Source organism: Toxorhynchites rutilus, chromosome 1 (assembly GCF_029784135.1).
Source record: "Toxorhynchites rutilus septentrionalis strain SRP chromosome 1, ASM2978413v1, whole genome shotgun sequence".
NCBI classification, from domain to species: domain Eukaryota; kingdom Metazoa; phylum Arthropoda; class Insecta; order Diptera; family Culicidae; genus Toxorhynchites; species Toxorhynchites rutilus.
The window spans coordinates 24,179,548-24,206,853 of NC_073744.1; the positions used below are offsets into that span (position 1 = coordinate 24,179,548).

Genomic DNA, 27,306 nt, shown 5'->3' on the forward strand with positions numbered 1-27,306 from the left:
GAGAAACAAGCATTTGAAAAACAGGTATTTTGAATCGTTGTCACGTCACAAAAATAGAGCATTTTTTAGTTTATCAGATGAACATAGGTTCAAACATTTCTATACTTGGGTTTCTCTGAGCAAACAATGAGGGTCAACAAACCAAAAAATTTGGTTGAGATCGGTCCACAAACAGAGGAGTATCAACTGTCTCTGGAAGTTGTTGTCACGTCACGAATAAATAGTATTCGATCCATTCCAGTGTGACGTAACAACATTTTGACTCACTACAAACACTTTTTTTGCGTTTTTATGAATAAAGCACACTAAATTTAACGACGTTATAGTAAAATTGAGAAAATTTCCAACAAGAATCATCAGTTGGAGAATATTTTATAGTTATATTGACTTGTTGTCAGTCAAATACTTTTGTGACGTGGCGACACCTGACTTTTTGCTGTTTCGGACTGTTGAACATTAATGATTAATTTTATTAATTACAGCTCCGTTTCAAAACATACAAATCATCTTTCTCCTATGTTCTATCAACAATATATGAACGTAGATTCCTTAATATACGATATAATCTTATTTCAACTCCCGGTTTGCTGATGTGGAAACCCCATACGAAATGGGCTTACCAGCGGAAGTCGAATATCGTATTCCGATGCCATTTTGGAATCGAGGATGGTGACTTCCGGTTCGTTAAAAACGGATATAAAAGATCGGGAATGGCATGAAATCCCACAATACGATCGTGAATGGTACGGTTGGCATATATCCATGAACTTGGCCTTAGAGCGACGTGTGTGGAGTTATACAAAGAAAGTGCACATACAAATACACACGCAAACATCAACGATGAAAGTCAACGTCAAAGTCAAAGTCATCTTCAACACGCAAACATAAACGCCCTTGCACAAGTATGTGCGCGGATGTATACAAAAAGTTTATTAAAAGTTGCGTTCCCCCTGTAGTGAGTGCCACTCGATGAGCCAGGATTGTACTAGCCATTGATGGCAAGCGCCAGAGTGAACGTGTTAAACAATCACGATATAAAAACTGGAGGTCGGTTTAGCACCACCCCGACTTTTCCCAAATGTATCACAGGTAACATGTAGATTCAATTTATATAGTTTATTTTGATGAACATACTATCATAAGCTTCTACAATTGCTTTGATTCGCAATGTTTCACAATCTGAAAGAACATTGAACTCATTTTGCATACAGGTCAAAAATGTTTCTTCTCTGTTTTTGAGGCAATTAAAACGCAAAATGGCGCTAAAACGCTAAAATGAAGAGAGCCAGAAAAAGGTCACCTTGCAATCAAATTATCAGCGACACCTTTCATTTGGTACTACTGATAATTCGATAGGATGTACCGTTACTGAGATACAAAGAGGGGTAGGTTCAGGATCACCGGTCACGTTAGGACCACATTCCCCTATAGGATGGACCTTTGGAAGGGGAAGGGGAGATCTCAGAGGAATGTGAGAGGTATTCAGTGTAATAAAAACATGAAAAATAGTATATAGCTCGATACAATACGGTGAAATTCTTATTTAATACAACTTATTGATTGTGTGACGTGACAACGCTTCGTGGAGACTGTTTATTAGCACAGAGCGCGTTGTTACGTCACAAAATGCATGCCGTCAAAATGCATGTTCTTACGAGTTCTTTCGAAAAACTGAGTATATAGGAATCTTCTTTCGTTCTTCTTTCATTGACAAATCATAGAACAAAGTTTTTTTGTATGTTTTGAAACGGAACTGAAAATAAAACAATAATGTTCAAAAGTCGGAACCCGCAAAAAGACAGGTGTTGTCACGTCACAAAAGTATTGGGTTGGCAACAAGCGAATTCTACTGCAAAATATTCTCCAACTGAAGATTCTTGTAGGAAATTTTCTCAATTTCACTTTAAAATCGTTTACCATTTGGAAATCGTATTATTTATACATGAAAACGGGAAAAAACTGTTTTTAGTGAGTCAACCGTTGTCACGTTACGCTAGAATGGGTCATTTGTTGAAAAGCCCCAAGTCTCAAGTTGCTAATAATACTATAAGGCGTTCAAATTATCCAAATTTTTATGTTTTCAACGATTTTCTTCAAAGCGAAATTATGATCATGATTTAACCACCTCTGATGATGGTTTGTCCGGTTTTGTCCATGGTCATAATTGAGGGCATTGAGTTGCATTAACTACATGATTTAGATGTACAAATCTGATACAAATGGTGTGCAAGCATGATGTTTGCAATGTTTTTTTTTTTTTATTAAATCGTTTATTTTTACAGGCTCAGTTACATAAGTTTAAAGGAGCCAAACTCCTATTTGTATAGTTACAAGTATATATAAACATTTTTTATTAATTCTAATGTTAATGAAGTAGAGAACCGATTACTCGCGGCTTGCTCGAGTTTAGAAGGGTGACATTTTGTTTCAGGAAAAGGATGGGATATAAGGATATGTTGACAATGTTCACACTCACATTCGCACTCACATTCATCATACTCAATTCTTAAGCCTATCTTATATCTAACATGTATTTACATTTCACCTTATTCTATTGTTAGTAAGAAGGGATTTGATTTCTCGCGAAGGGAAAGGAAAAGGAGAATATAAGGATATAAGGACAATCACACACGAAGATTGATAGCTTTTAGGAAGACATATATTTGGGACATGTAATCAAGGTCTAAACCAGCTAACACATCTCTCACCGGCACATTGGGCTGCCTTCCTCTAGCCCGAAGAGAGTTTTCTAAATTCGATCTGGCAACAAGATACTCCTCGCACGACCAAACAACGTGTTCGATGTCGTGGTAACCTTGGCCACAAGCACAGATATTGCCATCGGCAAGATTAAAACGAAAGAGTAGCGCGTCTAACGAACAGTGATTGGACATGAGTCGAGAGAAGGTGCGAATAAAGTCCCGACTTAAGTCCAGACTTTTGAACCATGGTTTGAGGCTAACCTTAGGGATAATCGAGTGAAACCACCGGCCCAATTCATCTTCGTTCCATTTACGTTGCCAGTTAGCGATGGTATTTTTACGGACTAAAGAATAAAATTCATTGAAAGCGATTTGACGCTGATAAATATCGCCTTCAATTGCACCTACCTTTGCCAATGAGTCAGCCCTCTCGTTACCCGGAATTGAGCAATGTGAAGGGACCCAGACAAAGGTAATGACATAACAGCGTCTGGATAAAGCACTCAAAATTTCTCGTATTCTCTCAAGGAAGTACGGCGAGTGCTTTTCCGGCCTCACTGAACGGATAGCTTCGACAGAGCTAAGACTATCCGTTACAATGTAATAGTGTTCAACAGGTCGTGAGGCGACGCTGTCCAGCGCCCAATGTATTGCTGCCAATTCAGCAATATACACAGAGCAAGGATTCTGAAGACTGTGGGAGGTGCTAAAAATTTCGTTGAACACTCCAAATCCTGTGGACTCATTCATAGAGGAACCATCAGTAAAGTACATATTATCACAATTGACACGCCCATACTTTGCATTGAAGATCGTAGGAATGATCCCCGATCGATGATAATCTGGAATTCCATGGATTTTCTCCTTCATGAACAGATCAAAATGTACAGAGGAATTGATGTAGTCAGGAAAACAAACACGGTTGGGAGTATACGAAGAAGGATCAACCTGCATGGAGATGAATTCATGATATGAGCTCATGAATCCTGAATGAAAATTTAGCTCGATAAGCTGCTCAAAATTTCCGATCACCAATGGGTTCATAACCTTACACCGGATGAGGAACCGAAGAGATAATAAATTGAAGCGATCTTTTAGTGGGAGTACGCCTGCCAAAACCTCGAGACTCATGGTATGCGTTGAGGGCATACATCCCAACGCAATACGGAGACAAAGATACTGAATTCGCTCGAGTTTAATTAAGTGTGTTTTGGCAGCTGATTGAAAACAGAAACTGCCATACTCCATCACTGAGAGAATAGTTGTTCGATACAACATTATAAGATCTTCGGGATGGGCTCCCCACCAGGTGCCGGTAATTGTACGGAGAAAGTTTATTCTTTGTTGGCATTTTTTACTCAGATACCTAATATGGGCCCCCCAAGTACATTTGGAGTCGAACCAGACCCCAAGATACTTGAATGACATAGCATGAGTGATCGGTTTACCCAAAAGTTGAAGCTTTGGTTTTGCAGGTCTATGCTTCCTAGAAAAAACCACCATCTCTGTTTTCTCCGTGGAGAATTCGATCCCTAGCCCAATGGCCCAGGTTGAAAAAATGTTCAAAGTATCTTGTAAGGGTCCTTGCAGGTCGGATTCGTTTGATCCTACGACAGACACCACTCCGTCATCTGCAAGTTGTCTTAGGCTGCAATTTTGTGTAAGACAATTGTCGATGTCGCTTACATAGAAGTTGTACAAAAGGGGGCTTAAACATGAGCCCTGGGGGAGGCCCATGTAGGAGACCCGATTTACTGTCGAATCCCCGTGAGAAAAATTCAACTGTTTCTCACAAAGCAAGTTATATAACATATTATTCAACAGAGGCGGCAGACCCCGAGAGTGTAATTTGTCTGACAAAACCTCTATTGAAACAGAATCAAAGGCCCCCTTTATGTCCAAGAATACTGAAGCCATTTGTTTTTTTTCGGCGTAAGCCATTTGAATTTCTGAAGAAAGCAACGCAAGACAATCATTCGTCCCCTTGCCCCTGCGGAACCCATATTGTGTATCTGAGAGTAAGCCATTCGTTTCAACCCAATGATCAAGGCGAAACAAGATCATTTTCTCCAACAATTTCCGTATACAAGACAGCATTGCTATTGGGCGGTACGAATTGAAGTCGGACGCGGGTTTTCCGGGTTTTTGAATAGCTATAATTCGCACTTGTCTCCAATCATCTGGAACAATATTATGCTCCAGAAACCGATTGAATAAATTCAACAAGCGATGTTTCGCCACATCAGGGAGGTTTTTTAACAAGTTGAACTTAATTCTATCCGTTCCTGGAGCAGAATTGTTACATGAAAGAAGAGCAAGAGAGAATTCTACCATCGAAAACTCAGAATCAAGATCGCACCTATCTTGTGGTATATCTCGAACAATTTTCTGCACGGGAGCGGAATCGGGACAAACCTTCCGTGCAAAATTAAAAATCCATCGATGTGAATATTCTTCGCTTTCATTCGTTGAAGAGCGATTTCTCATGTTTCGAGCCACTTTCCATAATTTTTTCATTGACGTTTCTCGTGACAAACCTCCCACGAAATTTCGCCAATAAGCACGTTTTTTCCCTTTGATCAAGTTTTTGAATTGATTTTCAAGGTCCAAATACGTTTGAAAATTCTCAATGGTTCCACGTTTCCGAAAAGCTTTAAATGCGTTCGATTTATCCTGATAAAGCTTGGAACATTGGCTATCCCACCATGGATTGGGAGGCCTTTGACGAAAAGTGGAGCCTGGGATGGGTTTCGTTTGAGCGCGAACCGCGCTGTCATAGATCAAACGAGAAATGAAGTTATACTCCTCCAATGGAGGCAAACCATCTCTGGAATTGATGGCTAGAGCAATTGCGTCCGAATATTTTTTCCAGTCAATGTGTCTTGTGAGGTCATATGCCATGTTTATAGATTCAGAAGAATTCGAACCAATGGTGATGGAAATTTTGATTGGCAAGTGGTCACTGCCGTTGGGGTCCTGGATTACATTCCACTTGCAATCTAACGATAGTGAATTCGAGCAAAGCGAGAGGTCAAGAGCACTTGGGTTAGCAGGAGGTTTAGGTACACGTGTTGTTTCCCCAGTGTTCAAAACGGTCATATTGAAGCTGTTACAAAGGTCATATATCAACAATGAACGATTGTCGTCGTACTGTTCCCCCCAGGCAGTTCCGTGAGAGTTGAAGTCTCCCAAGATCAATCGTGGCTCAGGAAGGAGTGAGCACATGTCAACAAGTTGATTGCGGCTAACCGCAGCTCTCGGAGGCCAATACAAGCTGACAATACAGAGGTCTTTGCCTCTGATGTTTGCATGACAAGCAACAGCTTCGATCCCTCCAATAGGTGGAAGGTCAATTCGAAAAAATGAGTGGCACTTATTGATACCCAATAGCACCCCTCCGTATCTGTCATCACGGTCCAAGCGTATGATATTAAAATTGTGGAAAGAGAGATCATCTCGCGAAGAAAGCCAAGTTTCGGACAGAGCAAAAACATCACAATTGAACTTATGAATTAAAAATTTGAATGTATCCAATTTAGGGATAAGACTACGACAATTCCACTGTAAAACAGTGATATCTCCGACCTCTCTATTTAAATTAGACATCAAGAGAGATAATCATTGCAAGGAGGGGCCATGTTTGCATCAATTGTTGCAAAATTGTCTTTAATACTGGAAGCATTGAAATGACAATGGTTCTGATGGAGTCGGAAACATTAAAACACTTGAAGATTTGGTCCAAAAGGTCAGACAACTTTATAAATCCCGATTGGGAAGTTGAACTGGACGGAAAAACAGGGACAGTTGGGGTTTTTGATGTCCCCTCGAGTGCTGGGCCATTCGAAGGTGAATTATTCCCACGGAAACCAGGAGGAACCTGATTTTGCTTGTCCGCTGCACTCGATTTTTTAGGCATGCTAACAGGGGGTATCACCGGAGGGGCTTGTCCTTGAACTTTGGGAGTGGTCACATTTTTGCGCCGGGGATTCCCTTGGAAAATGAACGGTGTGCCCCCGTTAGCTGTGTCCGCTTCTATTTCGTCAACGGGCAACGTGGCGAAGACATTTTGTGTGTTGATTGGTTGTTGTTGTTGGGCCAGTGGAGAAGCGCCCTTTAAAATATCCGCAAAAGTGCGTTTCGAGCGTTCCTTCAAAGAGCGCTTCTGTTTCTCCCAGCGACTCTTGTAAGTTTCACAAACTGAGAGCTCGTGTGGGGAACCCCCGCAATATGGACATTTATGCTCAGTCGCACTGCAGGATTTCCCCTCATGTTGCTCTCCGCAAGTGGCACAGCGCTCCTTGTTGGCACAATAATCTGAAGTGTGACCAACTGACTTGCATTTTTGGCAAGTCATGGGCTTTGGCACGAAGAGTCGCACAGGCAATCTCAATTTGCCCACCATGACGTAGTCAGGTAGAGCGGAACCAGCAAAAGTTACTCGAAACGAATCTGACGGCGTGAATTTAGTTTTTCCCTCTTCTTGGGATACTTTTCCTAGTTGGCGGCTGTCCAAAATTTTAACACCCACCAACGGGAGTCTTTTAAATTTACCAACTCCTTCTTTTATCATTTCGCACGTCAGACCAGTTTCAGTTACCACCCCCGAGATTTCTACGTCATGGGAGGGCACGTAGACGCGATACTCTAGGGAGAATCTCTCGTCGATCACAATTGCATTCGCGTGTTTCCGATCACTCACGACAACACGCAGTTTGTTCGGTCTAACCTTAGAGATTTCGACCACGGAGGAATATAATCTTGCCAGATCTTTCGAAACCTGAATGACATTAATTGCCTTTCCTTTTGGTTTAGGCCGGAAAAAAACAACCCATGGACCAGCTCCAAGTGCATCGTCTGGATAGACCTTGACACGAGGAGAGGAAACAATTGAGGGGGAGGACGAGGTCGATTGTTGAACGGGAGCGGTATCAGTAGGGCTGGGAGGCAAGTTCGGTAGTAGAGCGGAAGCGAGAGCGGGAGATTGAGGGGGCGAAGAGGAAAAGTTTGCCAATTTTCTTGAGGGGGGCTTGTTAAGGTAGATTACCTCTTTCTCTGAAGAGACATCTTCTGAGGGGGGAACGCGTTTAAGCGACTTCCCAGCCCCCGTTGTAGCTAGTGAGGAGGAAACAGTAGTTTCAATCTCCATGTCAACTTGACCTTCTGCCATTACGGCAGATATAAAATAATATAATTCTTATTTTTTTTGTATTTCTAAACCTAATATATATTATACCTAAATCGCACACCAATGCGAATGAAATGAAGCGGTGTCTCAATCGAACCGCGTGGCAATCGCTCGGCACAGATGCAACGGTATATCGCACCACAACACGATGATGGAATCGATGACGATGCTAAAGCACACACAGCGATGATGCGGCACACGCACCGCGTCTTCTTCCTCACGCTGGTAGTGATTGCTGCTCTCCTCACTCGCGCAATAAAGAGAACCCCGTTAGGGCGAAATAACTTCACCAGCCACGAACTGATAACGGTATAATCTCCACTTTATAATAGACGCGAACAAATTTGCGACCGATGTCTTCGGACTGCGCGAGCTGAATGTTTGCAATGTTTGAAATTGTTATAATCCAGAAAAGGTTTGAATACGTGCCAAATAATCATCTGGTGATTCATTGAAAGCTAGCTCAAATGAGGGGCGTGTTGACACCAATAAAAGGTGGTCTTTATGATCCTTCAAAACATGTGAATCCGTAAAAATATCCAATAAAACTACTGTAATCATGAAAAAGACAATTCTATTTATATGTTTGGAAACATCTGAATACCTGGTTTGACACAGGTGCGCTGAACTAGGGCATTTAAAAAAATGGACAAACCAAAACCATTCACCCTATATAGATTTTCAAACTTGAACAATTGTTCGATTGTTTGAGCTCAACTAAATATTTTCTAAATTTCTCAATTTACCCCCACTCTTGGTATGAATGTAGTAAATCCAAAAGTAAATATATTGAGCATAATGTCGCATTGAATTGTTTCGCAGTTCATTTTTTTTATCGCCAAATGTCTTTCGATGGATCAACATAACACGGATCGTTCTTTTTTTAACCGCAAAATGTGGTCCGGCGTTTCTATTTCCGCAAATTACTCGTTCAATGTTCACTGCCCATGATAGACCCACTAATTAACCGACCGTAGGTGAGATATGCAGTCAATTCTCTCGTTGTCCGACAGCGTTCCGCCACCAAAGCTTCCAATACTCACCGTGCAGAGCCTCGAGGGACCGTTTTCCACCACCCCAAATTGGAGCGCCGGTGGGGTGGCCAATCCGAACGCTACCAGCCAGATGGCAATCACGAACTTGACAGCGCGCGATAGCGTCGACATCGTGTGGGATCTGTGGGGGTTGTACAGAAGGAGAAACGGACACAGGAATGTCACAATTAGTTTTGGTTTGGGCCAACTGAAATCAACTAATTGACTTACCGGAACGGGTGACAAATCGCAATGTACCGCTCGACGGTGAACGACGTTATGGTTAGGACCGTAGCGTTGGTGGCCGTTTCCGAAAGCAAACCCGTCATGATACAGGCTAGCTGGTTGAAGGGGTACGCGTACGGGTACCAGGTGCCGTACACCTCCAGTGGCATACCTGAGAAATATAAGCCGGAAAAATACAAACGTTATTACATCACAAGCTGGCTTCTTTTCCGGGGGGTTATATTCTGAGCACGAGATTAATTTTTATTATCACTGGGGAAAAACTCTATACGTTTTCACGGATTGTAGGATGGAATTTTGTAAATATACAATTTCCTACTCAAGACTGAACTGAACTGGACTGAACAAAGCTTCTTACGTTTATTTCGTTTCTGATTAATCCCCCTTTTACGCTTTTCTCCACCTCCCACCAGAGAGACGGCGGTACGTAAATCACTCCATTATTAACCAAATCATGCCAACGAGGATGTCGAAGTAAATAATCGTTGATACTGATGAAGGAAATGAGCGCGTGGGAAGAGAGGGATTGAATGACGGTTCTCGGGATTTCCGCCTCGACAGGAATAAAAAACTTGCCATAGGCAATGAATAGCAAAGAGGAGGCGATCTGGCGTAGTGGTAACATTCATACCTCTCACGCTAGAAATCACGAGTTCAATTCTCACTCCCGATATTCATCCAGAAATAGAAGTAAAAGTAACGAACCAGCCAAAATGTGTGAAAGTCACTATAATAGAGAGAAAAAATAGATAAATAACAAAAAAATGCAACAGCAATTTCATCGTTGCACTTGGCAAGGATTTGCGTAGAGGATTTTTCTTGATGTTAATGTCATAGTTTTATCGGTCTTGGTGCCGAGACAATTTGTCGGGAGTTCTCTTTCTCAGGAAAAGTTCCCCGCTGCGTCACGCGCTGTATTGTAAGGATGGATGCGATGACAGCGCTTGTTGTGTTCCGCGAAACTTGGCGATTTTTTTTGTAATGTACCGTGAAGCTCCCTAATATCAGCCAGTGCATAATTCCACCGACTTGACATAAAATACTCACACTAGCTATCTTATTTCTTCTGATAAATTATTTTGTTAAGCTTATAAATTATTAGTTAAGCTTAATGATATAAATTTCATTTAATATAGTTCGTCGACCTGTCATCCGCCATTTTTGTTGTTTTCCTTAGCAAAGTGGCTAAGAGCATTGTCCACAGTTGTTATCAATTTACAAAGTGTAAACGAGTGAAAATCTTCAGAAAGTAACAAAAACAGGTACCGGCTCGTAATTGGATCAATGGGTTCATTGAACGGCATCCTGGAATATTGAAACGGGTGCCAAGCGTATTGTCAAAGCATCGTGCAGCTATTTCCAAGCAACACATCAGGAGCCTGTATCACGAATTCATGAGTATTTCGAAGAAGAAGCGCTGGCCAATGCGTTGAAATTTTACGAAACAGATGTTCAATTTGGATGAAACAGCAGTACGTACTATACCTACAAAGAAACTGGTTTGAGCTGGTTCCGGCCAAAAAAAAAAATAAACGTCCCGGCAAAGGTTAGTTAAGACCAGGGCCCGAAATCTTCGAAGGTGAAAAATGAGGACCGACTCTACTCTCAGTAGCTTCGCTTCGACTAGAACTGCTTCGGCAGTCACCCACAACAAAAAGTGACTTGACTAGAAAATGAATTGACTAGCCGAATGGATGACTAGGAAGACTGGTGAACTAGTCCAGTCAGTGATTATTTTAACTGACTCGGCTAATGAATACAAATCTGCCTCTTCATTCAACTGACTTCAATCCACACTTCCATTTCCCCCTGATACTAATTCATACCCGCGTACGCGATATTATTTTTACGTCCATATAAAGAGGAACGAAATCATGATTTCTGATGCAAAAAAGAAGTTACCCCTTTCAATGGACGGTTTATTGTTTACCCATAGTGAACTCAAACCAATGAACTTAGACATTTATTAAGTATGATATAAAGGTCCTCGCGTTAGTATTAGTAAAAAGCGTGCAAAATAGCGCGCACACACACTGCACCCTATTTTATACGTGTGAGTAATTTCCGTGTACGATACTAAATAATCTAGCTCACCTGTAGCGTATGTCAAATCACGTTGAACTCGAACATCAATGCACGCACACGTACATGGGAGAGAGAAAGAGAGGAACGAATTTGTTTTGGGGGAAGCCACTTCAAAATGCAATGAGGACAATTTGACTGGGAAGAATGAAATGATATAGTCGAGTCTGTAGAGGGAGATAGCGACCAAACGCCCGACTGGCTGTTTAGTCGTTTTGGCGGAGAGACTGCGTGAAAAAGTCATTACTAACTGAATACGGGTATAGTCAGTCAGATAGCCACCCGACTATCCTCAGTTGACTATGACTATGCAGAGCCCTGGTTAAGACCGATCGAGAATCTTAAGACGCGTCCACATTACGCCAATCGGCCTTGGCCGCCCGGTAAAGCCGACGTGCTGAAAACCGACTCGAATCAAACTGAACCCAACCCGAAACAAGTGGGTCCGGAAAGTCGAGAAAGTCGAACCAAAACAAAACGAGGTAAATTAGCGTTGACGACATAGTGCTTCGTGTGTTCGTGACACATTAAATAACGAACCGAATATGCCGCCTGGTGCAGGCCGATCCGCATCATTCGGCATAATGTGGACGCGCCTTTACACTGCACTGTTTTGTGGAAACGCAACCGTGTAGTTAGCGGCAACGTTGATTCTATACCCGTACAAATTCGGGGTGCCAAAAGAAATCTGGTAGAGCTTGAGTGGAAGCTGGGGCGCAGCAAGAACGGGATCGGGTTGGATGTCCCGAAATGTTCTTGTTTTTTCAAGGATGTTTTTGGCTTGTCCAGCAGAAAATATCGTTCCCTATTACTCTCTTTCAAGATTGATATAAGTGACATGTCTCTTATGAGACGTTGCTGCTATGCACGGAGAAAAAGCATAATACTGGTTTATCTTCCACAAAATTCCACTCGAATCATTTAGCCGCTGGACGTCAGCTTTTTCAGAACAATCAAAAGCTGTGGATAGAATGACGAACCTACAATCGATCGACATTGATCAACGGTTTGTATACGTATTGTATGCGTAAGATCATGGTGCTGTTAATTAAAAATTGGAAAATCCAGTAAAGCATCTTCATCCCAAGCTGTGTTGCTAATACATAAACGACATATTATTACTACTGTAATACATTCGTTCATTGATTTCGACTCATTAGACTTGTTTACAACATAGAACATTATCAAATCTGCTATTTAAAAGGATTCATTATTATGACAATTTGATTATTGAAATTAGGAACACCAATTAACGGAATTAGGAAAATGGCGTTTTTGCCGGTTGGAATTAGGACCAAAAGATGCAAAATATTTTCCATCATTATAGGTGGGCTGAATACAGCAACGCTCTCTTCTTTCTTAAATGGCACTAACGTTCCTAGAAGGGCTTCGCCGTCTCAACGTAGAATTACTTGCGTCATTTTTTTGACGCATTCTTCGGCATAAGCTTCGAGTAACCGGTCGTGTGCTGTGAGCGTCTCCGTTGAAGCATTGTTTTCGGTTACCGTTGGCTGTTATTATTTTTTTTTTGTCGCCCGGGTGTGCTTTTTTCGCGCGTTTTCGAATTGTTCGAGATATCGTGGAACGCAGTGTGAACTCGGAATTGGTGAGAAAGGCTGAATCGTCAAAGCCTGGCAAGGCCAGCCGGCTTTCAGTTATCGCCGATTTGTCGCCATCGCAGTCGAAGTCGGACATCGGTGGTCAGTTGCACGCACACAATACCAGCGCGATTCGCTGCTAACTTACAGCAGTGTGAAGGAGAGCATCACTTCTTAGTGGTGTGTGATAGTGCCGAGCGCTCAAGCGCTCCGATTGAGAAGCAAGCAGCGGTTGCCAGTTCATCAGCACTGGGGTGCATTGTGAATGGCAGAAGGAGGGGGAGGATCTCCAGATATGGAGATCTCTGATGATGACTCCCCTCTGGTTGAAAAAAGTTCTAATAAAGGAACAGCGAAGACACTTAAACGCGTTCCTACATCAGAGGATGTTTCGTCCGGGGACGAGTCTGCTAACTCTAGCAAGCCCCCCTCTAAAAAACCTGCAAATACCTCCTCTCCAACCCCCCTCGCTCCTACAACAGCTCAGATTTCGCCTCCCCATCCTGTTGTCCCCGATCCCCTTCAATCCTCGTCATCTCCTTCTCGTCCTGTAGTCTTCTCTCCACGTGTCAAGGTCTATCCTGAAGATGCACCTGGAACTGGTCCGTGGGTTGTTTTCTTCAGGCCTAAGCCAAACGGAAAAGCACTTAATGTTATTCAGATCATGAAAGATCTGGCAAGATACTCCTCCGTGACAGAAATTTCGAAGGTTAGACCGACCAAACTGCGTGTTGTCGTAGCTGATCGGAAAGACGCAAACGGTATTGTCGTCGACCAGAGGTTTACCCTGGAATATCGTGTCTACGTGCCTTCCCATGACGTAGAAATCTCGGGGGTGATAACCGAAACGGGTCTGACGTGCAAATCAATTATGGAAGGAGATGGCAGATTTAAAAAGCTGCCTTTGATTAAGGTTAAAATCTTAGAATGCCGACAACTCGGCAAAGTCTCCCAGGAAGGGAAAGAATCGAAATTTACGCCGTCCGACTCGTTTAGAGTCACTTTTGCTGGCTCGGCCCTCCCTGACTACGTTATGGTGGACAAATTGAGGCTACCGCTGCGACTCTTCGTGCCAAAGCCCATGACTTGCCTGAAATGCAAGTCAGTTGGTCACACAGCAGCTTACTGCGCCAACAAGGAGCGCTGTGCCACTTGCGGAGAGCAACATGTGGACAAATCCTGCAGTGCGATTGAGCAAAAGTGTCCATATTGCGGAGGAACTCCGCACGTGCTCTCGGCTTGTGAAACTTACAAGAGTCGCTGGGAGAAGCAGAAGCGCTCTTTAAAGGAACGCTCGAAGCGCACTTTTGCGGAAATTTTAAAGGGCGCTTCTCCATTGGCCCAACAGCAACAACCTTTAACCGCAAACAATGTCTTCGCTTCGCTGCCAGTTGACGAAATGGAAGCGGATACAGCTAACGAGGGCACACCGTACATCTTCCAAGGGAATCCCCGGCGCAAAAATGTGACCACTCCCAAAGTTCAAGTACAAGCCCCTCCGGTTATACCCTCTGTTAGCATGCCTAAAAAATCGAGTGCAGCGGACAAGCAAAATCAGGTTCCTCCTGGCTTCCGTGGGAATAATTCACCTTCGAACGACCCAGCACTCGAAGGAACATCAAAAACCCCAACTGTCCCTATTTTACCGTCAAGTTCAACTTCCCAATCGGGATTTATAAAGTTGACTGACCTTGTGGCTCAAATCTTCACATGCTTTAATGTTTCCGACTCCATCAGAACCATTGTCATATCAATGCTTCCAGTATTAAAGACAATTTTGCAACAATTGATGCAAACATGGCCCCTCCTTGCAATGATTATCTCTCTTGATGTCTAATTCAAATAGAGAGGTCGGAGATATCACTGTTTTACAGTGGAATTGTCGTAGTCTTATCCCTAAATTGGATACATTCAAATTTTTAATTCATAAGTTCAATTGTGATGTTTTTGCTCTGTCCGAAACTTGGCTTTCTTCGCGAGATGATCTCTCTTTCCACGATTTTAATATTATACGCTTGGACCGTGATGACAGATACGGAGGGGTGCTATTGGGGATCAATAAGTGCCACTCATTTTTTCGAATTGACCTTCCACCTATTGGAGGGATTGAAGCTGTTGCTTGTCATGCAAACATCAGAGGAAAAGACCTCTGTATTGTCAGCTTGTATTGGCCTCCGAGAGCTGCGGTTAGCCGCAAGCAACTTGTTGACATGTGCTCACTCCTTCCTGAGCCACGATTGATCTTGGGAGACTTCAACTCTCACGGAACTGCCTGGGGGGAACAGTACGACGACAATCGTTCACTGTTGATATATGATCTTTGTAACAGCTTCAATATGACACTTTTGAACACTGGGGAAACAACACGTGTACCTAAACCTCCTGCTAACCCAAGTGCTCTTGACCTCTCGCTTTGCTCGAATTCACTATCGTTAGATTGCAAGTGGAATGTAATCCAGGACCCCAACGGTAGTGATCACTTGCCAATCAAAATTTCCATCACCATTGGGTCAAATTCTTCTGAATCTATAAACATGGCATATGACCTCACAAGACACATTGACTGGAAAAAATATGCGGACGCGATTGCTCTAGCCATCAATTCCAGAGATGGTTTACCTCCATTGGAGGAGTATAACTTCCTTTCTCGTTTGATCTATGACAGCGCGGTTCGCGCTCAAACGAAACCCATCCCAGGTTCCACCATTTCCCGAAGGCCTCCCAATCTATGGTGGGATAGCCAATGTTCCAAGCTTTATGTAGAAAAATCGAATGCATTTAAAGCTTTTCGGAAACGTGGAACCCCTGAAAATTTTCAAACGGATTTAGCCCTTGAAGATCAATTTAAAAACTTAATCAAAGGGAAAAAACGTGCTTATTGGCGAAATTTCGTGGGAGGTTTGTCACGAGAAACGTCAATGAAAAAATTATGGAAAGTGGCTCGAAACATGAGAAATCGCTCTTCAACGAATGAAAGCGAAGAATATTCACATCGATGGATTTTTAATTTTGCACGGAAGGTTTGTCCTGATTCCGCTCCTGTGCAAAAAATTGTTCGAGATATACCACAAGATAGGTGCGATCTTGATTCCGAGTTTTCGATGGTAGAATTCTCTCTTGCTCTCCTTTCATGTAACAATTCTGCTCCGGGATCGGATAGAATTAAGTTCAACTTGCTGAAAAACCTCCCTGATGTGGCGAAACATCGCTTGTTGAATTTATTCAATCGGTTTCTGGAGAATAATATTGTTCCAGATGATTGGAGACAAGTACGAGTTATAGCTATTCAAAAACCCGGAAAACCCGCGTCCGACTTCAATTCGTACCGCCCAATAGCAATGCTGTCTTGTATACGGAAATTGTTGGAGAAAATGATCTTGTTTCGCCTTGATCGATGGGTTGAAACGAATGGCCTACTCTCAGATACACAATATGGGTTCCGCAGGGGCAAGGGGACGAATGATTGTCTTGCGTTGCTTTCTTCAGAAATTCAAATGGCTTACGCCGGAAAAAAACAAATGGCTTCAGTATTCTTGGACATAAAGGGGGCCTTTGATTCTGTTTCAATAGAGGTTTTGTCAGACAAATTACACTCTCGGGGTCTTCCGCCTCTATTGAATAATATTTTATATAACTTGCTTTGTGAGAAGCATTTGAACTTTTCTCACGGAGATTCGGCAGTAAGTCGGGTCTCTTACATGGGACTCCCCCAGGGCTCATGTTTAAGCCCCCTTTTGTACAACTTCTATGTAAGCGACATCGACAATTGCCTTACACAAAATTGCAGCCTAAGACAACTTGCAGATGATGGAGTGGTGTCTGTCGTAGGATCAAACGAATCCGACCTGCAAGGACCCTTACAAGATACTTTGAACAATTTTTCAACCTGGGCCATTGGGCTAGGGATCGAATTCTCCACGGAGAAAACAGAGATGGTGGTTTTTTCTAGGAAGCATAGACCAGCAAAACCAAAGCTTCAACTTTTGGGTAAACCGATCACTCATGCTATGTCATTCAAGTATCTTGGGGTCTGGTTCGACTCCAAATGTACTTGGGGGGCCCATATTAGGTATCTGAGTAAAAAATGTCAACAAAGAATAAACTTTCTCCGTACAATTACCGGCACCTGGTGGGGAGCCCATCCCGAAGATCTTATAATGTTGTATCGAACAACTATTCTCTCAGTGATGGAGTATGGCAGTTTCTGCTTTCAATCAGCTGCCAAAACACACCTCATTAAACTCGAGCGAATTCAGTATCTTTGTCTCCGTATCGCGTTGGGATGTATGCCCTCAACGCATACCATGAGTCTCGAGGTTTTGGCAGGCCTACTCCCACTAAAAGATCGCTTCAATTTATTATCTCTTCGGTTCTTCATCCGGTGTAAGGTCATGAACCCATTGGTGATCGGAAATTTTGAGCAGCTGATCGAGCTAAATTTTCACTCCGGATTCATGAGTTCATATCATGAATTCATCTCCATGCAGGTTGATCCTTCTTCGTATATTCCCAACCGTGTTTGTTTCCCTGACTACATCAATTCCTCTGTGCATTTTGATCTGTACATGAAGCAAGATATCCATGGATATTCAGATTACCAACGATCGAGGATCGCTCCAACGATCTTCGATGAAAAGTATGGGGGTATCAATTGTGATAATATGTACTTTACTGATGGGTCCACTATAAACGAGTCCACAGGATTTGGAGTGTTCAACGAATTTTTTAGCACCTCACACAGTCTTCAGAATCCTTGCTCAGTGTATATTGCTGAATTGGCAGCAATTCATTGGGCGCTGGACAGCGTCGCCTCACGACCTGTTGAACACTATTACATTGTAACGGATAGTCTTAGCTCTGTCGAAGCTATCCGTTCAGTGAGGCCGGAAAAGCACTCGCCGTACTTCCTTGAGAGAATACGAGAAAATTTGAGTGCTTTATCCAGACGCTGTTATGTCATTACCTTTGTGTGGGTCCCTTCTCATTGCTCAATTCCGGGTAATGAGAGGGCTGACTCATTAGCAAAGGTAGGTGCGATTGAAGGCGATATTTATCAGCGTCAAATCGCCTTCAATGAATTTTACTCTTTAGTCCGTAAAAATACCATCGCTAACTGGCAACGCAAATGGAACGAAGGTGAATTGGGCCGGTGGCTTCACTCGATTATCCCTAAGGTTAGCCTCAAACCATGGTTCAAAAGTCTGGACTTGAGTCGGGACTTTATTCGCACCTTCTCCCGACTCATGTCCAATCACTGTTCGTTAGACGCGCTACTCTTTCGTTTCAATCTGGCCGGCAGCAATATCTGCGTTTGTGGCCGAGGCTACCACGACATCGAACACGTTGTTTGGTCGTGTGAGGTGTATCTTGTTGCCAGATCGAATTTAGAGAACTCCCTTCGGGCTAGAGGAAGGCAGCCCAATGTGCCGGTGAGAGATGTGTTGGCTCGGTTAGACCTTGATTACATGTCCCAAATATATGTTTTCCTTAAATCTATCGATGTTCGTGTGTGATTATCCTTATATCCTTATACCCTCCATTTCTTCCTTTATGAGTAATTGGTCCGCTTGCTATAAACAGGAGAATGAAATGTAAATTCACAATAGATGTACGAATAGATTTAAGAATTGAGTGTGTGTGATTATCAACATTGTAATAATTTCCTTATACCCCATCCTTTTCCCGAGAAAAATATGTCACCCTTCTAATCTCGAGTTCACCGCGAGTAATCGGTTTCCCACATTACTAACCATAGATTTAAGAAAATTGTTCATATATATAGTTTTAAAAATATATTTAAGATTTCGGCTCCTTTAAACTTATGCAACTGAGCCTGTAAAAATAAACGAATTTATAAAAAAAAAATTATTTTTTTGACGTATAAATCAGAAAACAGGTCACGTTTTTATGAAATAAAGTTAACGTTAATAACAATTTTCACTGAAAACGAATTCTCATGATTGGCATACCAATCGAATCGGAAATTCTCTATGATTTGTTTGATAAGCTATACATTACAATTCGCTAATCTCTAAACGGTTTAAATTCATGAAAACTGGAAGAATTTCCTTTTTTTCCATACATTTGTTCTGCCAATTTGTGTGACGAAATTCTCTGACGAAACATTTCCCCCGAGCAACGCTCTCATCCGTATGCTTATCAGTAGTAGAACAAATACCAAGCAAGTAGCACATTTAAGAAAATTATATACGCGGAGGCAGTAATTTTTAGAGTACACAAACGTTGAATATTGCCTTAGCTGAGCGGTGTATGGGTACTTCACGGTATTAAATTTTCGAGCTGCTGAGAAACCTGAGAAAATATGGGAGGGTTTCAGCGTTTGAGAGGAATTGCACCGTTTCACGAGAATAGGTAAAGGAATGGTTCGTTTGAATAAAATATATTTATTGCGTGTCCCTCCGGTTGCTTTCCAAAGATAGGATTTGAAATGTTCATGGAAAACACCAACGGATGTTGTTTTACATAGAAGAATCAGTATCTACATGCGTCTACGTGTTTGGAACCATTCAGCTGGGAATATAAGGCGAGGCACAAGTACAATTTTTGTCGCGATTCTCATTCGGTGCCGTTTTATCTGTTCTAAATAACTTCAAAAACTCTTGTTAACTTGTTAACTCGGCGTTGAGTTAACGAGATGTAGGAGATTTTGAAGTTTTCGAACTGACATCCATCGACATAAGCTTTTGAATGGTCCAAATTTTCAATTGGATCGACGCTACGAGGAGTGATTCACGTGCAGTGATGTTCATTTCTTGGACCAATGTTTTTATTCGACGTGACACATGGACCGATTCACCCTAAATGAGTCTCCGAGTAAGCAAGCAATAACTCTGGAATTCATCCAAAAGCTCACAATAACGTGCTCGGTAAAAAGATACTTTTTCTCTTGTGACAATTCTGCCATCTAGTGTCAAAAATAAAATGGCATCTCAATCTGTCACTTGTGTAATGTTTATGTTCCGAATTTGGGGGTGATTATCGTGAAGCTACACTCTGTCCAACTTCTATAAGACCACCCTGATTCTATTTCGTTGCAACACAAACACTTAGAATTTCAACAAGATACATTCATTCATTGTTGAATACTTAGAATAAAGTATATTTAACGTCAATTTCGTTCAAAAGAGTTGTTTGTTTATTTATTGTGCTTAAATATGATAATTTCAGCTGTCCAGTTTCTATAAGACCACTTTAGAATTCATAGGTATTATCAATGAAAAATTCAAAATGATCGGCTGATTTAAATGTCAATAATTAGTAACCTTGCCATTTCGACTTCTTCTTGGATGGCACTAACGTTCCCAGTGGAACTTTGGCCTTCTCAACGTAACTATTACTTGCGTCATTTTATTAGCGGTACCTAGTTGAGATTTCTTTGCCGGATAACACACCTTGAATGTTTCTGGAGTGGTAATCTCTAGAATACGCGTGATCACAGTGCATGTCGGAAAAAAAATTCTTTAACGAAATATCCCCCGGCCAGAACGGGAATCGATCCCGAACCATTTCGACTAATAACCTTGAAAATTCATTTTGGAATACTATTTACCAAATTCTGCTGAACGGATTTGTCGATATTTTTCCGAAATTGCGACCTTGAGCTCTTCAGCAGCTTCCTTTTTCCGTAAATCACGCCAGTACCCGTTGAAACCATGAGGACCATCCAAATTGAACTTTTTTTCGGCAGTGGAGATAACCTATACATTGAAGAACTTTTAGTTACGGTATATAGCAAAATGTATTCATTTGGAAAAATTCTTTGTCACAACATCACAACATGTTCCACTTTCGGTTCATGTGAGCTTTGGCAAAACTCAGACGTCTCCCGATGTGAGATGGTGTAAGATGAGGAGTTTTCACCTTTTAAGCCCTCTTTATGTGAGTTTTTTTTACCAAAAATTGACGAATTGTCACCCGAGCAGTTGAGTAGTTGAAATATTGCTTTAGTTACACATGCGATTTTGAGGCATTCGAACTTGTTCTTGCTTTTTCTCGCTTATCCCGGTCAGAGAGCTTCGATTTACGTTTAGCTATTACGTTAATTAAATAGTCTACATAATATAATCCGTTAAAAAACTTCGTCAGGTTAATTGAAAATATTAAAACAAACTACAAAAAATTTTCCACATTAATTATCCGTTCGTATAAAACTTCGTCAATAAAAATCTTCGTAATAAAATTTAAAAAAATCGTTGACTGTATATTAAAAACAGCTTTCACGTGTGAAATACAATGCCTCTTAAATTCTGTAAGTGTTGTTGCGAATTTAATATGTCTTGGCCTCGAGTTATGAACATTTATTCCTTTGAAGTACAACGAATTTTGTGAAGCACATGACAAGAAATTAGGTGTTCTTAATTCATTCGCGTTTCTAGTGTTATAACTATGAAAGTCACTTCCTCTTTCAACTCGATCACATAAATATCGAGGCAGCAAACCGTTAACTACTTTAAAAATGAACACCATAGTTAAATAGACAATTCTTTGCCTCACGGATAACCATTTTAGAGCGTCCAGCATCAAAGATGAGGAAGTGAATCTATTACATTTTAGAATCAACCGCATTATTTTATTCTGCAAACGCTGTAATTTCATTGTGTATCATTGGCTGAAAAGCGATCAATGGTCTCATCATCAATTACAATTGAGATGTTTTCATCAGAACGATATCGCGAGATTACCATAAATTTAGTTTTATTTATATTCAACTTCAATTGCTTATACTTCAACCATCTACTTAAAGAACGCAAATCTCCATTCAAATGTAAAACGACCTGATTCAAATCATTAGCTGCAATGAATAACACAGTATCATCTGCAAAAAGGTTAATATCACAAAATCGTAAAACTCGTCGTATGTCGTTGATGTACATAATAAATAAAAGGGCCCTAATACACTGCTCTGAGGTACTCCAAGATTATTCCCTACAGGACTGGAAATTGAATCATTAAAAATAGTCCGTTGAGTTCTGTCATACAAATAACTTTCAAACCATTTATACGCTGTACTCGTAATTCCAAAGCGCTTAATCGTATTCAACGACAAGGGCCTAGAAATTGTCTCGAAAGCGCGTTTTAGATCCAAGAAAACAGCAATGCTGGTATCTTTACATTCTAATTTCTCTTTCCATTTTGCTAACACCAAGTTCAATGCGGTTTCACAGAAATGTCCTTCCCGATATCCCGATTGTTTTGGTATTAGCAAAGCGTTGAGATTTAAATATTGCAACAGCTGGCCTTTCACAACTAATTCTAATATTTTCTCTAATGTGTGCAACATGTTGATGGAACGAAACTCTTCGGCTTTAATCATTCCAGCAACCTTTTGAGTAGGAACTATGAAAGATTCCTTCCACACCTGAGGCACATGCCCAGTTAAAAAAGACTTATTAGTAAGCAATCTTAAATAACTCTAGCATTAACATTATCCACTCCAGCCGTTTTTTCCTAAAGAAAAGCAAATAGTTCTTAGTTCATTTAATGTAATTGGGTGAAATCTTTCAAATCTACAATTAATATCAATTCCGTTTAGGTTTGCACTTAGCGAACCGGTTAGCATGCGAATCAAAACGTCATGATCACTTTCGGTATCGAATGTTTATATTCTTTTCGGCCTCTCATTCGCAATTGTCATCTATTGTAAAAAACTATGGATGGGTTATACCTATGATATTACCGCAAGGTTGACGTAGGACTGCCGTTAGCTTAGTAATCAATTGCATTTCTTCAGTTAGCGATAATCCCACCTTGGATGTTCCTCATTGGGTACGATATCACCGCTGCGCAGTGCTATCTTTTGTGTATTGATTAAATTATTGATTAAAATAGTGAATGAACTATTTACGAATTCAATTGCAAACAAATCTCAATTTAAGTCAATTCATGCATTATGGTAGTAGTTATCGCAGCAAATAGTGATCAACATTTTGCCTAACCATCAAACGGTATGCGTAGAAGTTCAGTGAGCTGGCAACATGAAGGGATATCTTCCAATGCAGTCTTGAATAATCGAACCAATGCGTTTCATTTGTACCCGCTTTTGTAAACCGTGATAGCAAAACGAATTCTGGAGTGTAAAAATGTTTGGGGGGATAAAAAGATTGCCGACTTAAATGTATCTGCAATGCCGATTCTCCCAACTTCTTGGTTTCGGAATCTGTATTGGGAAAACACATCCCGGTTTGCAAAAATACAAGCGAGTACAAACGTACTCGTAGTTTGCATCTTTCCCCAGGCTTCATGGTTTTGATGTCTGTGTTAGGGAAACATTCCAATTTGCAAAAACGTAAACGAGTACGAAATTTCTCACTGCTTGCATCTAAATTTCTATGCCGATTTCCACAGGCTCCATGGTTTTGAAGTCTTCCGATTTCAAGAAACGCAAGCGAGTACAAAAGTACCCACAGCTTGCATCAATTTTGCCATGTCGATTTCCTCAGCCTCCATGGTTTTGAAACCTGTGTTAGGGAAACATCCCAATTTCCAGAAACGCAAGCGAGTACAAAAGCACCCGCAGCTTGCATCTAATTTGCTATGCCGATTTCCACAGGCTCCATGGTTCTGAAGTCGGAGTTAGGGAAACATCCATCCATTCCACCGATCGTAGCTGAGTGGATTTCCGAGCGGCACTCGCTTATATACCGATTGGTGTGATTTCAATAGCCTGTTTTGAAAACAATTTTAGGGCTATTGAAAAATGTTTTTGGATCAGAAAACAAGCATATAGCGCGTGGACATTCTACCTTTTCAATGAAGTGTTTATCATACCATTTTGTTCAGTTGTTTAGGAACTATTAACGCTCAAAATCTCGTTCTCCGACGTAACGCTCTCGTTTTCGAAATTTTGAACTGAACTTACACCCCAGTATAGAAATGAAAGACGTAGTCCTACGTCAACAAACTTTTGTTGTTTATTTCATGAGGAATTTGGATCAAAATCATTGGAACCCGTGCGTATTTTGAACATCGTTTTGTTTCTCCCATATATGCTTCATATTGAAAATTACTACACCATATTTTGTTTTCCAATACGAATATACTTCGCAGCGAACTATGAAGAAAGCCTTCGTATTCAATTGGAAATAAGTTTTGGCTTCTTCCAGCAGATTCTCCGTCAACATAACTCATCAGTCATTCGGGCGTTTAGTTGCTATTTCATTCTACGACTCGACTATCGCATTTCATTCTTCCCCGTCAAATGGACCTCAACGCATGTTGAAGTGATTCCTCCCAAAATGAATTCGTTTCTCGCTCTCATGTATCACGTATGTATGTATCTATTTTTTAGTTCAACGTGGTTTGACATATACTAGAGGTAAGCTAGGTCTTTTTTGTATCGTACACGAAAATTACTCATACATATAAAATAGCGTGCTGGAAAATTTGTGAATATTGTTGACATGAACCCGTTATTTTGCATGTTTTTTTCACAAAATTGAACTCGAAGACAAAGTGAACTGAGGGGCTCAAATCACTTACACCCCTTTCATTCTAAGCCCCTCAACTAAATTTTTGTTTAGAATTCCTCCCAAGATGTACGCTATTTACTAATACTAATACGAGGACCTTTCTATCATACCTGATAACTGTCTAAGTTCGTTGGTTCGAGTTCACGGTGGGTAGACTATAAAGCGTTCATTAACTACTATAACTATAATTATAGTATAACTACTTTTTGCATCAGAAATCAAGTTTTCTTTCCACTTTATAAGGACGTAAAAATAAGATTGGGTACGCGAGTAACAAGATTCACGTCATGGGTGGGTAGTGGATTGAAGTCAGGTTGAATGAAGAGGCAGATTTGTATTCATTAGTCACGTCAATTAGAATAACCAGTGACTAGAATGGTTCATCAGCCATTCTCGCTCTTAACGCTCGTCAATTCATTTTCTAGTCAATTCAAATCATGTTGACGGCGAATGCCGAAGTAGTTGTACTCGAAGCGAAGCTGGGAGGAGAGTCGATTTTCATTTTTCATCTTCGAAGATTTCGGGCCCTGCTTCGCACAATACTCCATCATTTCGATCGTACACAAAATTAATCTGAAGTAGGAAGTGGCAATGATCGATGAATGGGAAATTGATCGAGCATGTTTTGCCGCCAAAAATGTCGTAATCAGTATTAGTTTCCCAACTTAAAACTATTATAACGCCACTCTTCCATCCAGTTCCGCAACTTTTCAAACTGACCGAAAGATACCATCGTGACACATTTAGGTTAGTTTGAAGTTGCAAAACTAATTATTTCCAAAAGCATCAACTTCAGCCTTCTCAGCAGTTCTTGGATGTCCTCAATGTGCTATCATTCATGTGTGTCATTCGTTTTTGTGTTTCCTCCATTAGAGAAAAAATGAAACTTATTTTCCTCAGTCCCTCAGCATGGTCCTTCGCATGCACGAACAACCAGATAATTGCTCTTCGGTCCAGCAGAAGCTGTGACCCAGCTCCGACGGACGAGCGACAAGATTCTCGGTGTGGACAAAAGGACTGCTTGAGCACGCTCGTAAATTATTACGATTTATGACGCTTTGTTTTCCTCGGGAAATCAGTTCCCTGTCTGTGGCTGTCTGCCGGTTGATTGCCCCTGCCACTGATAGCAGCTGCGGTGATGAAAAATGATACTGAAGAGGAAAGCTCGTTTCCATTTTTAAATCCAAATTTATGAAGGACGGATGCCGGATGATATGCTGCGGTTGTTTTCACGTGAGTATGTGCACGTGTGTGTGTGTGCTTGCAAAAAAAAGCTTTTTTTAAGAACCACCTTTCGCTTTCGATGAGGCACGCGTGCTTTGGGGAGAGGGAGGTGAACCCAGATGAGAGCAAACATATAATACGTTGTTAGGCGACAGTGATTTTGTGGCAAAAGTGTGCTATGAGCAGATTAATAACATCAAAATTTGCATGCATCACATCGAAGCGAGGGTGCGTGTGTGTGCGCGCTCGATTATATGCTGAATAAATTGAATGGCGCCATGGGTGGGAGCGATGCTACCCTTATTTTTGCTGTTTATTAAGATTGAGCATCCTGGGGGGAAGAAAAAATCCTTTCATAAGTGTTCGGCGAAATGCTACATGCTTCAATGGAAGTTACTCTGAAAAATATATACGCGAAGGATAGTGGAATATACGAACTGTTGTATAACCTCGTAACGCTAATGAATATAACCCATGGCGTTGTAACTCGACTTCTATAAGCGTAGTTGAAAGGACTTATTATGCGGAACCATCGACCAGATGCCAAAATTGGAATCAGGATGTGATACATGTCGGACTCGATTATATACAAACTCGATTATATGTGATTCGAATATATACAATTTTTCGATTATATACAGTTTGGAAAAAAATATTTTTTTTATAATTCAAATATGGCTTTCAAGAAGAAATGAAACCTTACGACGTTAAGGTGAAATTTAAGTGGCTTTAACATGTACAGTGGGATAAAAATAGTGATTTTTGAAGATTTTGCTTGAATTTTCACCAGGAATTGTTAATATTGGTATTGCAGCTAAATAAGAAAAGATAGAAGTTGGGTGTAAAAGAACAAATTGTAGAGCAGTTAGAGAGCTTCAATTTAATTGATAGAAACCATCTAGTTTAATACATATTTTTAGGATAAAATTAATAATAACACATTAAGAATTATTAACTTTTAAGGTTTTCACTACCAAAATGTTATAAAAATCCACTAAATTAGTAGTTCCATTACTATATCCTGTACTAAATTTTCTCATCTTTCAAATGGAAGCAACATACTTGTCTTCCATAGCGTACTTTTTAATGTAGAGCCAGTTTGAGCTAACAGAGTCCGAAACAAAAAAAAAGTTATACTATAACTCTGTCATTGTTGAAATTCGAACATATGCGTAGAAGGATTTTTTTCCGTCGCATATAAACGTCTATCACCTCCTGAGAGAATATAGATAAATTTATTTTTTTCATGTGAGAAAGGTGTTTTCTGACTGAATCAAAAATCAAATGCCTCTTTTATATTCAAACAACGAAGAATACATAATGATATAGATGAATCAAAAATCAAATGCCTCTTTTATATTCAAAAAACGAAGAATACATGCAAAAAAAACATGACAAAATATTTTTTTTGACTCGACTATATACAGGATTCGATTATATACAGTGAAAAGAAATCAAAAACTGTATATAATCGAGTCCGCCCTGTAGTTTCCTGGGAGATTTACTATTGTTACCTAAAGCGATGGCTCTGTTCAGTGTCTGAACCCCATCGCATCGATCAACCAGCCGAACCCAACAGCAATCGAGATGTCAATAGTTATCGTGGGTCCAAATTCATTCTGTGAATACTAACAACACAAGTTAAGTTTTTCGTAAATTCCGTCTATCAGTCTCGGTATCACTGTATTGGAGCTTGAAGTTTCGCTGGCTTGAGTACCGGATTGGGCGCAGGATGTTCCGATAATT

General features: G+C 40.9%; 1 protein-coding gene across 3 annotated transcripts in view; it reads right to left on the reverse strand.

Moving 5' to 3' along the window:
- LOC129762147 (pyrokinin-1 receptor-like) overlaps window positions 1–27,306 on the reverse strand; it is a 164,713-nt gene that overhangs the window by 22,513 nt on the left and 114,894 nt on the right. For all 3 annotated transcript variants that reach the window (XM_055760141.1, XM_055760139.1, XM_055760140.1), the window contains 2 exons: window positions 9,153–9,318; window positions 8,931–9,063 (listed from right to left, as the gene is read on the reverse strand). In XM_055760141.1, coding sequence (XP_055616116.1) covers window positions 8,931–9,063; window positions 9,153–9,318 — 299 coding nt within the window. The remainder of the gene's footprint in view (window positions 1–8,930; window positions 9,064–9,152; window positions 9,319–27,306) is intronic.